Source organism: Tupaia chinensis, unplaced genomic scaffold (genome assembly GCF_000334495.1).
Source record: "Tupaia chinensis unplaced genomic scaffold, TupChi_1.0 Scaffold000067_1, whole genome shotgun sequence".
NCBI lineage: Eukaryota > Metazoa > Chordata > Mammalia > Scandentia > Tupaiidae > Tupaia > Tupaia belangeri.
The window spans coordinates 2,780,155-2,792,824 of record NW_006159526.1 but is presented as its reverse complement, the minus strand read 5'-3'; the positions used below and the strand labels follow the sequence as shown (position 1 = coordinate 2,792,824).

At 52.9% G+C, this 12,670-nt stretch overlaps 2 protein-coding genes across 4 annotated transcripts; both read right to left on the bottom strand.

Annotated features, from left to right (window-relative positions):
- Positions 1 to 807: 807 nt before the first annotated feature.
- Positions 808 to 3,831, bottom strand: APOC2 (apolipoprotein C2). 2 transcript variants are annotated; one of them, XM_006142069.3, is made up of 4 exons: positions 3,728 to 3,831; positions 1,725 to 1,800; positions 1,410 to 1,569; positions 808 to 1,082 (listed from the first exon to the last, which is right to left on the bottom strand). In XM_006142069.3, the coding sequence occupies exons 2-4, from the start codon at positions 1,777 to 1,779 to the stop codon at positions 992 to 994; spliced, it is 306 nt and encodes a 101-aa protein (XP_006142131.1). In that variant the 5' UTR covers positions 1,780 to 1,800; positions 3,728 to 3,831; the 3' UTR covers positions 808 to 991. The 2 variants fall into 2 exon arrangements, with proteins under 2 accessions (XP_006142131.1, XP_014438472.1); XM_014582986.2 differs by lacking the exon at positions 3,728 to 3,831 and having other exon boundaries at positions 1,725 to 1,820.
- Positions 3,832 to 4,259: 428 nt separating this feature from the next.
- APOC4 (apolipoprotein C4) lies at positions 4,260 to 6,612 on the bottom strand. 2 transcript variants are annotated; one of them, XM_006142067.3, is made up of 3 exons: positions 6,363 to 6,612; positions 4,608 to 4,768; positions 4,260 to 4,464 (listed from the first exon to the last, which is right to left on the bottom strand). In XM_006142067.3, exons 1-3 carry the CDS (start codon positions 6,606 to 6,608, stop codon positions 4,308 to 4,310), a joined length of 564 nt encoding a protein of 187 aa, XP_006142129.2. In that variant the 5' UTR covers positions 6,609 to 6,612; the 3' UTR covers positions 4,260 to 4,307. The 2 variants fall into 2 exon arrangements, with proteins under 2 accessions (XP_006142129.2, XP_006142130.2); XM_006142068.3 differs by having other exon boundaries at positions 4,608 to 4,749; positions 6,363 to 6,450.
- Positions 6,613 to 12,670: the final 6,058 nt, after the last annotated feature.

Below are 12,670 nucleotides of genomic sequence, written 5' to 3'. Positions count from 1 at the left end.
GCCATCTCCCCTGGAGGTGATTTCTCACTTTCCCTCTCACTGTCTCTCCCCACACACCCCTGCCAGCCCACGTGCCCTCAGGCAAAAACCTCTTTAAAACAGGAGGCTAGGGACCAGCAGGTGATGTGGTGGGTAAGATGCTGCGCACCCCCCAATGGCCGACCGCGGTTCGGGTACCGGACCTGGTGGCTTGCTTTTTCACTTTCCTTTTCTCTCTGTGTGTGTATCTCTCTCTCTGGTCAATTAAAATAAATGAAGAATACATAAAATTAAAAAAAAAACAAAACAGGAGGCTAATCCTGCTGGAAGGCTGAGGCGAGTATAACATGGCAAGTCCCTCTCTTTACATAAATAAATAAACAGAATATCGTCATCCCAGGCCTCAAGTGGGGCTGGAGGCAACTGCAGACTGGCTGTGTCCCCGAGTTGTCCTTTTGCAAATGGGAAAGCTGGGGTTTAGTGCAGAGCACTCTACTTGTTGCATTTGGTTGTTTTTCTTCACCTCTTCGTTCCCACAGACTAGGCTCCAGGCTCCAGTGGAGCCACACAGGACCCTAGGCACTCATGGAATGTCGGCTGAACTGAATCAGTCCCCTCAGCTCAGCCCCAGGCTATGGAGAAGCAGCCACATCAAAGAGAATAAACTTGGGGGGCCCACAGGTGGCGCAGCAGTTGGGGTGCTGGATTCCCACTTGGCCGACCGTGGTTTGAGTCCCAGACTTGGCGACTTGCCTTCTTATGCTCTCTCTCTCTGGTCAAATTGAAGAATAATAATAAATACATTAAATTAAAAAAAGAGAGAGAGAATCAACTTGGAATCGTTTTATTGGCAGGGATTTAGGTGGGCTGGGAAGCAGGTTGTGGAGGACTGGGAAGAAGGGGGAGTGCAGTCCAGGCCTGGGCAGGGCAGGAGGTGGGGGGAGGGAGAAGGGGTGCGGCCTGGGCTCTCCCATCCCCATGCCCCATGGTCCGTGGCAGGTGGGACTGGCTCCTACTGCTCCCCCTTCAACATAGAAAAGAGCTGGTCTGTGAAGATGCCTGCGTACGTGGTCACGGCTGCTGTGCTCTTGCTGTACATGTCCCTGGGGAGAAGTGACAGTCAGAATGGGGAGGAGCTGGCAGCTGGACCCCTGGGCCTGCGGGAAGAGGGGACTGAGGTCCTGGCATCATGTGCCCTGGGTGGAAAGGCATCTGGGACCCAAACACCTGGATCCCTGGCTGGACACAGCTGGGCTCTGGTTCCGATGGAGCTGGGAGCGGGGTGGGGTGGAGATCCCGAGGCCATGAGAGGACACAGGTTTGACCCTGACTCTGGGTCCCGAGCAGAAGGAGCTGGGAACTGGACTCCCGGGTCCCACAGGGAGCAGGTGTCAGGGGTCGGGTGCTGCTTCTCAGAGAGACAGGAATACCTGATCTTCTCATCCACGGCGGGCAGGTACGTCTTCTGGTACAGGTCCTGGGCTGCGGCCTTGGCCGAGTCCCAGTAACTGGAGAACGACTCCCGCATCTGGGCCAGCAGGGCTGGGCTGGCGGGCTCATCTTGCCGGGACTCAGGGTCCGCCTGGACCTCTGCAGGGGACAGAGCGTTAGCCGAGCCCATGGGGCTGCCCCAGAGGAAGACAGCGGGCAGGAGAGGAAGCAGCAGAGGAAGGGCTGGAAAAGGACCGGCTGGGAAGATGCTTGGCGTTCATCCCCTTCCCCCGTCCCTTGCAGCCCACACTCACCCAATCCCAGTACCAGGAGGACAAGAAACAGAGCAAGGAGGAATCGCGTGCCCATGGCGTCGGAAGACCTGCAACGCTGAGGCGGGCGAGTGTTGGGCGGCAGTCACTGGAGGCGTCTGTTCCTGGGCCACCCCACCCCACTCAGGGCCAGGAGGCAGGACCCTGCTGCATCTGCCCCTGGCCTGAGTCGGCCTTCTAACGGATCGACTTGTTCAGAAACATCACCCTTGGTCCTTATTCCCCCCCACCCCCTTGGTTTTGCTATAGGGTGCGTGAGCTTGCTGTGAGGTAAGGGCAGAAGGTGAGAGATCGGCCCCCAGGGGGTGGCCATGCCACACTGCCTTCTCCTCCATCCCCCCCACCCCCTTGGTTTTGCTATAGGGTGCGTGAGCTTGCTGTGAGGAAAGGGCAGAAGGTGAAAAATCGGCCCCCAGGGGATGGCCATGCCACACTGCCTTCTCCTCCATTCTCCTCTCAAGATTTTGAGCATGCGCGCACCCAGCATGATTGCCAAGCTGTCCGGTCTGGGACTCAAACCGCGTAGTTGGCCCTGTGGGATGCAGCTGGCTTAACCCACATGCTACCGGCTGGCCTGGACCTTGCTTTTTTTTTAAAAAAAAAAAAGTAAAAGAAGTTTATTTCTTCCATGGGGGGCAGAACGCACTCCCAGGAGGGTCTTCATGTCCACTCCCAGCCTCAGCTGACAGGGATCACAGGTACAGGCACCCGGCCAGATCCTGCCCCTGCGCTCTAGGGCTCCATCTCTGGCCCAGGGGCCTCACTTTCTAACAATGTACATTCTGACTGTTGATTTTAACATTTTAATTCTAACATAACGTCATTCAGTCGTTACATATTCACTCAGGAAACCTTTTTGGGGTGCCCAAATGGCCCTGGGCCCCTCAGAGAACGCAACCAAATCCCTGTCCTTTGCTAAGACCGAGGCAGTGCTGGAAAGTGACTGCAGACGCCTTTAAGAACCAACATGTTCTTGGGACCAGCAGTTAGCGTAATGGCTATGTCGCTGGACTCCCATGTAGCCGACTGCGGTTCAAGTCCCAGACCAGGTAGCTTAAACTCATGCCGGGCGCGCGCGAGTGCGTGCCCAAGATCCCAAGAGGAGAATGGAGAAGAAGGGATTGAGGCATGACCATCCCCCCTGGGGGGGTGATTTCTCGCTTTCTGTCTCTCTGTCTCTCTCTGTCTTTCTGGCAAGCGCACGCGCCCTATAGCGAAAACCTCTCATAAAAAAGAAGAAAAAAAAAGAGAGAGAGAGAGAGAGAGAACCAACGTGGGCTGGCACGTGGTTTGGTGGCTGAGGACTCTGGACTCCCACGTGGCTGCCCGTGGTTTGAGCCCTGGACCTGGCGGCTGGCTTTCTCACTTTGCTTCTCTCTCTCTCTCACTCTGTCCCTCTTTGCTCAAATTAAAATAAGTAAATAAATAAATAAAATAATTCTTAAAAAAAAAAGAACCAACATATTGCCATACCTGGCTTGTTCTCCAGGTCCCTGTTGTCCTGATCCCAAGCCTACCCGGAAGGCGTGCGGGGCATGATATGACCACGCACGCTTAGCAGCTGAGGAAACTGGCAGAAAGGGTTTGCAAGCTGGAACAGCACCAGCAAATATTCTAGGACTCTAAATTCTGTGCTTCCCACCCAGGCTTCCGACATCGCGACTCTGCCACAATTTTATTTTAGTTTTCTATTTTTATTTATCTTGCTGGAGAGAGACAGAGAGAGAAAAAGTGAGAAAGCATCCCTGGGGGGACGGCCACACTGCAACCCCTTCTCCTCTCAGAACTCTGGGCACCTACGTACACGTGCCCGGAGTGTTTTTCAAGCTGCCAGGTCCAGGACTTCAACCATGCCTGTCAGCCAGGTAGGATCCGACCATCCTAAGCACAGTGCCACTGGCTGGCCCCGCCGCAGTTTCTGATTTAACGGTGTTCGCCCCCTCCCTGCTGGCAGCCCCCGCCCTGCCCCGCGGTCCCTCTCTTACCAGCTCTGTCAGCTGTCCTCACCAGCTCCCAACAGGCCGAGGGAGGCTTTATAGCTCTCAGGTCCCCCTCCCCTCCATGGCCGCCACCCCTATTGTTGGCCTAGGCCAAAGTCCTGGCCAACAGATCCACTGAGGGGGTGGGTAGGGACACAAAGGGCAGTGATGTCCCTGAGGTCAAACCGTGTGGCAGTCTGGACCTTCACCCCTGGAAGAGACAGGCTGGGTGGGGGGATTGTGGAGGTATTGGGAGTTCTAGGCGTCCACCAGGAATGGTGTTTGGGGTCTGCGGAGCTCTGCAGGAGGGGCCCCCGTGGGGACCTGCTGGCCCTCCTGCTCCCCAGACTCACTCTCCTGAAACTGAGGCACCTGAGGTCTTCCCCTGCAAGCTGGCACTAGAGGGGCTCGACCCCAACCCCTTCTCCCAAAGCCCCCATTGGCCCTCTGAGGCCAGGTGTCCCCTCTTCCACTCATTAACTCCTGCAGGTAGGGAGGCGGAGTTTTCTTTGGCCACCTAGCAGAGAGGGGACAGGAACACAGGTGAGAATCTCTTTATTGCGGACGCTGGGCCAGTGTGAATGCTTCAACCCTGGTCTTTGTCGCTGCAGAAGAACTTGGGGCACAGGCTGCGGGCCTTGTTCAGGAGGCTGGCTTTGGAGCTTTGGAGCCAGGCCTGGGTGCGAGGACCCAAGTCCTTCAGGTGGTCTTCGTAGTAGGTCGCCATGAAGCTATCGGGGCCCCTGTGGGAGACAGTTGAGACCCCCACTACCCTCAGCAGTGGTTCTGCACTCACCCCTCTTCCACCAGACCCCCAAGTCCAGACCCAGACCCAGGTTTCCAGGGCGCTCCCCCTCCCCTAGGCCCAGCACGGGTGCACACTCACCAGACCCACTTCCACCTCTCTCTGGTCTTCGTCACCAGCGGCTCCACGAGCTCCCTCACCCTGCTGGGCACCAGGCTCCAACGGCTCTTCTCCAGCTCCAGCGAGGGGCTCGGGGTTCCTGCAGCCACTCCTTGCTGGCATGCTGCGGGAACAGAGTCAGCCTGGACGGACGGGGACCCCTGAATCCCCTCCTGTCTCTTCACCAGAAACGGTCACCTCTGTGGCCCAGGGGTAGCCACTTGCTTGTCCCCTCACCTTAGATGTCCCTCTGGCCCCTCGCCCTCCCTGACCATCGGTCATCCTTTACACTGTACCGTGGTCCCCGTCACCCCTCAATTGCTCACAGTTCTTGCTCGGTCCTGAGTCTTACCTCCTGAACCACTGTCCCCCTTCTGACTTCTCACCACCCAAAACACCCCGGCTCCTTGGTTCCCCTGGGACCCCCTCCACTCACACACACACACACACACACACACACACACTTATCTCAGCTGCCCCTGTGACATTGGAGGGGCACTCTGCTCCCTGGGGATGTATGTTGATGTGGCTAAGCTGTCACTTCCTGCTGCTGGGTCAGAGGTTCTGCCCGGGTCACAGTCAACTTCCTCACACACACCTGTGGGTCCAGCACCCACGCACCCAAGCATCTGGCCCACAGAGACCAGCCGCCACGAGACACGGGGACATGCTCACGCAGATGCCCCTGTCTTCTCCTCTCCATGACTTAGTTTCGCCTTCTGTAGAACGGCATAATCACATCCCTCCCTCAGGGTGATGGTGAGAATTAACAGTTAATACACATAATGCTGGGACCAGCAGATGGCATAATGGTTTAGTCGCTGGACTCCCACATAGTCAACTGCAGTTTGAATCCTGGACCCACCAGACACACGTGTGTGCATGCCCAATATCCCGAGAGGAGAATGGAAGAGAAGGGATTGCGGCATGGCCATCTCCCCTGGGGGATGATGTCTTACTTTCGGTCACTCTGTCTCTCTCTGTCTCTCTCTCTCCAGCAAGGGCATGTGACCTAGAGCAAAAACCTCTCTCAAAACAAACAAACAAACAGACAAAAAACATGGAACCAGCAGTTAGCGCAATGGCTATGTCGCTGGACTCCGATGTGGCCAACTGCGGTTCAAGTCCCGGACCCGGTGGCTTAAACTCACTCCAGGCGCGTGTGTGTGCATACCCAAGATCTCGAGAGGAGAATAGAGAAAGGATTGTGGCGTGGCCATCCCCCCTGGGGGTGGATTTCTCGCTTTCTGTCCTTCTCTCCCTCTCTGTCTGGCAAGCGCACACGCCCTGTAGCAAAAACCTCTCCAAAAAAAAAAAACAAAAAAAAACCCTCATAATGCCTTCACGGCATAGCACTGTGTATACATTAAAGTCTCAATGCACGTGCAAAACCCAGGCATGCTTACCAGTACACACAGACACCCTCACATGTGTCCACACGCACCCGTATGTTGCACACACACAGTCCCTTGTACGTACACACGTGCACATTCCTGCCACACATTTACCACGACTGCATACTCTACTGGCACACACACAACACACACAACACACACAAACACATACAAACGGCTACTGTCACTTGTACCAACCCCATATCCACACTCAGACACTGACACACTCTCAGATACGCACACACGCTCCATACCCACGCCCATGTCTCACATGTCTGCGAACCGACACAACATGCACCCCCACGCAGTGCGGGCCCCACACTCATCACCCCCTTTTCCTCACCCACAACACAGGCCAGAACCAGGACGCAGAGACAGAGGGAGGGCAGGGTCCGGAAGCTGCACCTAAGGAGCAACATTTCTGGGGACTCTGTCCCTCTGTCCCTCTGTCCCTCTGTCCTTCTGCTCTGCTCTCCAGTCGGGGGAGGGGCAGGCTGCATGGAGCAGGGCCCTCCCCTGGCCAACTCCCCACGCCCCTTGGCAGGGACTTCACAGAGAGGCCCAGGGGACAGTGACAATCAGAGGCCATGCCCGCCCACCTGGCCTCCCTCCTTCTCATCCTCCCAGCACCCTGGCCTGACAGAGAACAGAAAACTCTTCAGCTCCTGCACTGAACTGGGTTCAAATCCTGGTGCCACCTCATGTGACTCGTGTTTTCTGACCTCTGTCACATGGGGACCACAGTCCTCCCTTCGGGACGTTGTTTGAATGACACAGTTCAAGGAAGACTCCCTGAGCGGAGCCTGGCGGTGAAGGTGCCCAGACCCAGCTGCTGCTCTTTCTGCCTCTCTGAGTCTTTACCATTGGGCGACAGGGCCAGGCACATAGAAGGGCCTCTATGGGGGCCTCAGGGGTCACAGTCCCCAGCCTTGGCTTCTTCCCCTGGTGATGGGCCGAGTCATTCCAAGCCCCCCTTGAGGTTTTTTTTTTTTTTTTTTTTTGAGAGGTTTTTGCTATAGGGCGCATGCACTCACCAGACAGTCAGAGACAGAGAGATAGAAAGCGAGAAATCACCCCCCGGGGGGACAGCCATGCCACAATCCCTTCTCCTCCATTCTCCTCTCGGGATCTTGGGCATGCACGCACATGCGCCCGGCATGAGTTTAAGCCACTGAGTCCGGGACTCAAACCGCGGTCTACTACGTGGGAGTCCAGCAACATAGCCATTATGCTAACTGCTGGTCCCAGCCCCCCTTGAATTCTAAATCCCAGTTCTTTCTCTCTTTAAAAAAATGTCTATCTATTGGGACCAGCCGATTGCACAGTGGTTACTGGACTCCCACGTAGTCAGCTGCAGTTCTAGTCTTGGACCTGGCGGCTTTAAACTCACACCAGGCATGCGAGCGTGCGTGCTCAAGATCTCCAGAGGAGAATGGAGAAGGGGTTCCAGACTGGCCATCCCCTGGGGAGTGATTTCTTGCTTTCTGTCTCTCTGTCTCTCTGTCTCTCCAGTAAGTGCACATGCCATATAGCAAAAATCTCTTTCAAAAATTTTATTTATTATTAATGTGTTTAAATTTGCTACACAGCACACAGGCTCATAGAGAGAGAAAGTGAGAGAGAGAGAGAGAGAGAGAATAAGAAAGCAGGCCTCGGGACCAGCAGCTGGCATAATGGCTATGTTGCTGGACTCCCATGTAGTCGACTGCAGTTTGAGTCCCAGACCCGGTAGCTTAAACTCATACCAGGCCGTGTGTGTGTGTGTGTGTGCCCAAGATCCCAAGAGGAGAATGGAGGAGAAGGGACTGCGGCGTGGCCATCCCTCCTGGGGGGTGATTTCTTGCTTTCCGTCTCTCTGTCTCTCTATCTTCCCGGCAAGTGCACATGCCCTATAGAAAAAACCTCTAAAAAAAAAAAAAAGAAGAAGAAAAAGAATGGCACAGAAAGAAAGAAAGAAAGAAAGAAAGAAAGAAAGAAAGAAAGAAAACCTGCAGCTCAGAACTTGAACTGCCATTGGCCACGTGGGAGTTCAGTGCCTTAACCAACCAGCTGCTGTCTCCCCAGGTCTTTCTCTCAGGTGGCTCTCGCCCCAGACGGACCTGGGCTTCCAACCCCTGACTCGTTCACTGCATGGCCTAGGCAAACAGATCTCCTTCTCTGGGCTTCAACCTTTATATCTGTAAAATGGGGGTGATCATAGGTGCCTGCTGTTTAAAAAAGGAAAGAAAATAATATTTTAAAATAATTATTTTATCTTAGAATTTGCTATAGGTCACATGCACTCACCAGAGAGAGAGAGAGAGAGAGAGAGAGAGAGGGGAAACAAGCCGGCACGTCTGGAATTCGAACCACGGTTGGCCATGTGGGAGTCCATGTGGGAGTCCAGCACCTTAACCATCATACTACCTGCTGGTACCAAAAAGAAAACAATTTGTTTTTTGGTCTGCTATAGGGTGCATGCGCTCACCAAAGAGAGACAGTGAGAGAAAAATGAGAAATTACCCCCTAGGGGTCATGGCTACACCGCAATCCCTTCTCTATTCTCCTCTCAGGATTTTGGGCATGGACGCACATGCACCTGGCATGATTTTCAAGCCACCAGGTCTGGAACTTGAACCCATAGTCGGCCATGTGGTATCTGATTGTCTTAACCTCCATGCCACTGCTGGCCCAGAAAATGATTAAAAAAGAAGAAGAACTATATGGGATGCCCAGTTACCTTTGACTATTCTTGAATAATTTTTAGTATAAATATGTCCCATGTAGTATTTGGGAATTATACTAAAAACGTATTTGCTATTTAGCTGAAATTCAAGTGTGACTGGACATCCTGCGTTTGTGGTAAAACTGAGAACTTGGCCTCGGCCACAGCCTGAATGACTGTACGGGATAGGCCCGACCCAGAGGCCTCCAGTCCAGTAGGTGCTCAGTAAATGCTCCTTGCCAGCTCCTCACTAACTTCCATCCGCAGGATAAAAACCACTCCGCGTGCCAGTTTGGAATGACGGAAAGTTCTGGAAGTAGACCGTGAGGTTGCACAACCTCGTGGATGGACTTAATGCCACTGACCTGTACACCGAGAAAAGGTACATTCTATGCCATGTGTATTTTACCACTAGCAAAACAAAAGCAGAGACAAACCACTATGTTATGAAAAGCAGCTCAGTTCAGAGCCTACCTGTTCCGGCCTGTGACCTGGGGCAAGTTTAACCTCTCCAGCGCAGTTTCCTCATCCGCAAATGAATGGTGACGACCTACCTACTTGTAAGGCTGCCCAGGAGAGGAAGGAGCTGGTGAATGAAGTGCCAGGCAGCGGTGCTCAGGATGGGCGAGCGCGGCTTCCCTGGCACGCGGCTCCCTAGTGCCCTCCCGCGAAGGCCTGTCACGGCTGGTGCTCACTAAATCATCCCAACAGCTCCATGAGGTGGGCTTTTTAGCTTTTTTAAAAAAATTTTGCAGGGCCAGCAGGTGGTGTGATGGTTAAAGGCGCTGGATTCCCACATGGCCGACCCTGGTTTGAGTCCCGGATCAGCGTGCTTGTATTCACTTTCCCTCCCTCTCTCTCTGTCTCTCTCTGCTCACATTAATATAAGTACATAAATAAAGAAAATTAAATAAGGAATTCTTTCCTTTTAAAATTATTTAAGTTCATTTCTTTCTTCTTCTTCTTTTTTTTTTTTTTTTTTTTTTTTGGGGGCATCACACTACAGACAACAGAGAGTCAGAGAGATAGAAAGTGAGAAATCACCCCCCAGGGGGGATGTCCACGCCACAATCCCTTCTCCTCCATTCTCCTCTCGGGATCTTGGGCACACACGCACACGCGCCCCACGTCAGTTTAAGCCACTGGGTCCGGGACTCAAACTGCAGTCAACTACATGGGAGTCCAGTGACATAGCCATTATGCTAACTGCAGGTCCCAAAAGATTTTTTTTCCTCAGGGCAAGTGTGCTCACCAGAGGGGTAGGAAGAAAAATAGAAAGAAGCCCTCAGGGCGGGTGGCCATACTGTAATCACGTCTCCAGGCTCCTTTTGGGATCTGAGGCATACACACGTATTAGTATGTTTTTTGAGTCGCTGGCTCTGTGAATCAAACTGCATAGTCAGCCATGTGGGATCCAGTTGCCTTAACCACCATGTCACTGATGGACCAAAGTAGGCTTTCTTTCTTTCTTTTTTTTTAAATTATTTTATTTCATTTTATTTATTCATTCACTTATTTTTAATTTGACCAGACACACACACACACACACACACACACACATACACACACACACACAGTCGCACAGAAAGGGAAAGTGAGAAAATAAGCCACCAGGTCCAGGACTCAAACCACGGTCAGCCTGTGTGAGTGTCTAGCACCTTAACCACTATGCCACTTGCTGGCCCCTAAAGTAGGCTTTCATTTTTATTTTATATATTTTATTTTATTCATTGCCATGATTTTATTATTTGTATTTATTTATTTCGTTGCTGAGAGATTTTTGCTATAGGGCGTATGAGCTTGTCAGAGAGACAGAGAGACAGAAAGCGAGAAATCACCCCCCAGGGGGGATGGCCACGCCGCAACCCCTTCTCCTCCAGTCTCCTCCTGTGATTTTGGGCACACACATGTGCCGGCATGAGTTTGAAGCCACTGGGTTCAGGATTTGAAGCACAGTTAAATATGTGGGAGTCCAGTGATGTAACCATTACGCCATCTGCTGGTCCCTATTATTTTTTTGGAGAGGTTTTCGCTATAGGGTGCGTGCGCTCGCCAGAAAGACAGAGACAGAGAGACAGAAAGCGAGAAATCACCCCCCAGGGGGGATGGCCACGCCGCAATCCCTTCTCCTCTATTCTCCTCTTGGGATCTTGGGCACGCACGCACACGCGCCTGGTGTGAGTTTTAAGCCACCGGTCCGGGACGTGAACCACGGTCGACTACGTGGGAGTCCAGCGACATAGCCATTACGCTAACTGCTGGTTCCCATGGCAGCAACTTTGAAATGAGAAATGTAGCTTGGATTCCTTTTATTTTCTGTTTAAAACAGAGGGGCCAGCAGGTGGTGTGATGGTGAAAGTGCTGGACACTCCCACATGGCTGACCATGGTTTGAGTCCCGGACCTGGCGGCTTGCTTTCTCACTTTCCCTCTCTCTCTCTGTGTCTCTCTCTGGTCAAATTAAAATAAATGAATGAATAAATAAAGAATTAATTAGATAAACCTTAAAAAAATAAAAAGCAGAACAGAAAACAAACTGAAACATAAGCCCTATTATACACGAACGATTTTAAAGAACATCAATTATGCAAGAAAATGACTACGAACAAGAGGCGTTTACAGACACCAGACATGAAGAGTGAGTGGTCAGTGGATGCTCACAGGGCTTTGCGGTGGTGCTCAGCAGAAGCCACTTTGTAATCGCTGGCAGTGAAAGAGATGCCGAATTCTTCGCCAGCTACTTCAGAAAAGCGTGCCACAATAGCCCACTGTTGGCCTATTCGCCCCTTCTCATCAAGGGGCGTGCGTATAGGCCCACAGTGCTCCCATCCTTACAAATAATCTCAGTAGGTGTGGTGCTCCGTGAAGCTGGGACATCGGCGCCTCAGGGCGAGCCGAGAGGATTCCGGCATACTGGGGGCCTCTGGAATTCGTAGAGCAGCTGAGTGCCCGACCTGACATGGAAGTGTCCTTTCATTCCTGCCCCGACCTCGCTAACCGCGTGTTCCTTGTCGATGTTCCCCTGCGACGTCTTCCAGGATCGCGTCTCCGTTTTTCTTTGCAGGGAGCTGGAACAGATGCCTCTGCCTGGTCTCTAAGTCCCAGTCCTCAACAAGCCACGGTTTCAATTCTTCAGGAATCTTCACTTCCACCTCCATTCTATTCTCGAGTGCCTCTTCACTTTCAACGGCGGGGTCTGCCCTGGCCCTTTTCTTCCGAGGGGGCTGAGGTGCTTCGCTGGTACTGCCACCATCTCTGTTTCCAGGACGGACCCTGACCCTCCCCATCTTCCTGGCGGAGCTGGCTCCACACTCTGCGGCTGGGGACCAGCTGTCTTCTTTCCCGAAGAGGCCCCTCCCATCTTCTCTGCCTGTTGCTCCTAGTTGTTTTTGTTTGTGTTTTTTTTTTTTTTTTGAGAGGTTTTCGCTATAGGGAGAGACATAGAGACAGAAAGCAAGAAATCACCCCCCAGAGGGGATGGCCACACCGCAATTCCTTCTCCTCCATTCTCCTCTCCGGATCTTGGGCACGCATGCACATGCGCCCAGCCGTGAGTTTTAAGCCACCGGGTCCGGGATGCAAACCACGGTCGACTACGTGGGAGTCCAGCGACATAGCCATTACGCCAACTGCTGGTTCCCTCCTAGTTGGTTTTTTTGAAGTTGTCTTCTGCAGATTGTTGTCCGCGAGTCTGAGAACCCTGCTTTCTGGAACTCATTCCACCCTGGTTTTATTCCACCAACAATCTCCTTTCTTTCTCTTTCAAGAATTCCTATTGAGGGACCAGCAGTTAGGGTAATGGCTATGTCGCTGGACTCCCATGTAGTCAACCGTGGTTCGCGTCCTGGACCCGGTGGCTTAAAACTCACACCAGGCGCGTGTGCGTGCGTGCCCAAGATCCCAAGAGGAGAATGGAGGAGAAGGGATTGCGGCGTGGTCATCCCCCCT

What these genes read in the sequence shown, in the direction of transcription:
- APOC2 (XM_006142069.3), bottom strand. Translation starts at nt 1,779, where the DNA reads ATGGGCACGCGATTCCTCCTTGCTCTGTTTCTTGTCCTCCTGGTACTG. An exon ending in CCTCCTGGTACTGGGATTGG is followed by an intron (nt 1,570 to 1,724) that starts GTGAGTGTGGGC and finishes TGTCCCCTGCAG; the next exon opens with AGGTCCAGGCGGACCCTGAG. An exon ending in GCCGTGGATGAGAAGATCAG is followed by an intron (nt 1,083 to 1,409) that starts GTATTCCTGTCT and finishes ACTTCTCCCCAG; the next exon opens with GGACATGTACAGCAAGAGCA.
- APOC4 (XM_006142067.3), bottom strand. Translation starts at nt 6,608, where the DNA reads ATGGCCTCTGATTGTCACTGTCCCCTGGGCCTCTCTGTGAAGTCCCTG. An exon ending in GGTTCTGGCCTGTGTTGTGG is followed by an intron (nt 4,769 to 6,362) that starts GTGAGGAAAAGG and finishes CCGTCCGTCCAG; the next exon opens with GCTGACTCTGTTCCCGCAGC. An exon ending in GAGAGGTGGAAGTGGGTCTG is followed by an intron (nt 4,465 to 4,607) that starts GTGAGTGTGCAC and finishes TGTCTCCCACAG; the next exon opens with GGGCCCCGATAGCTTCATGG.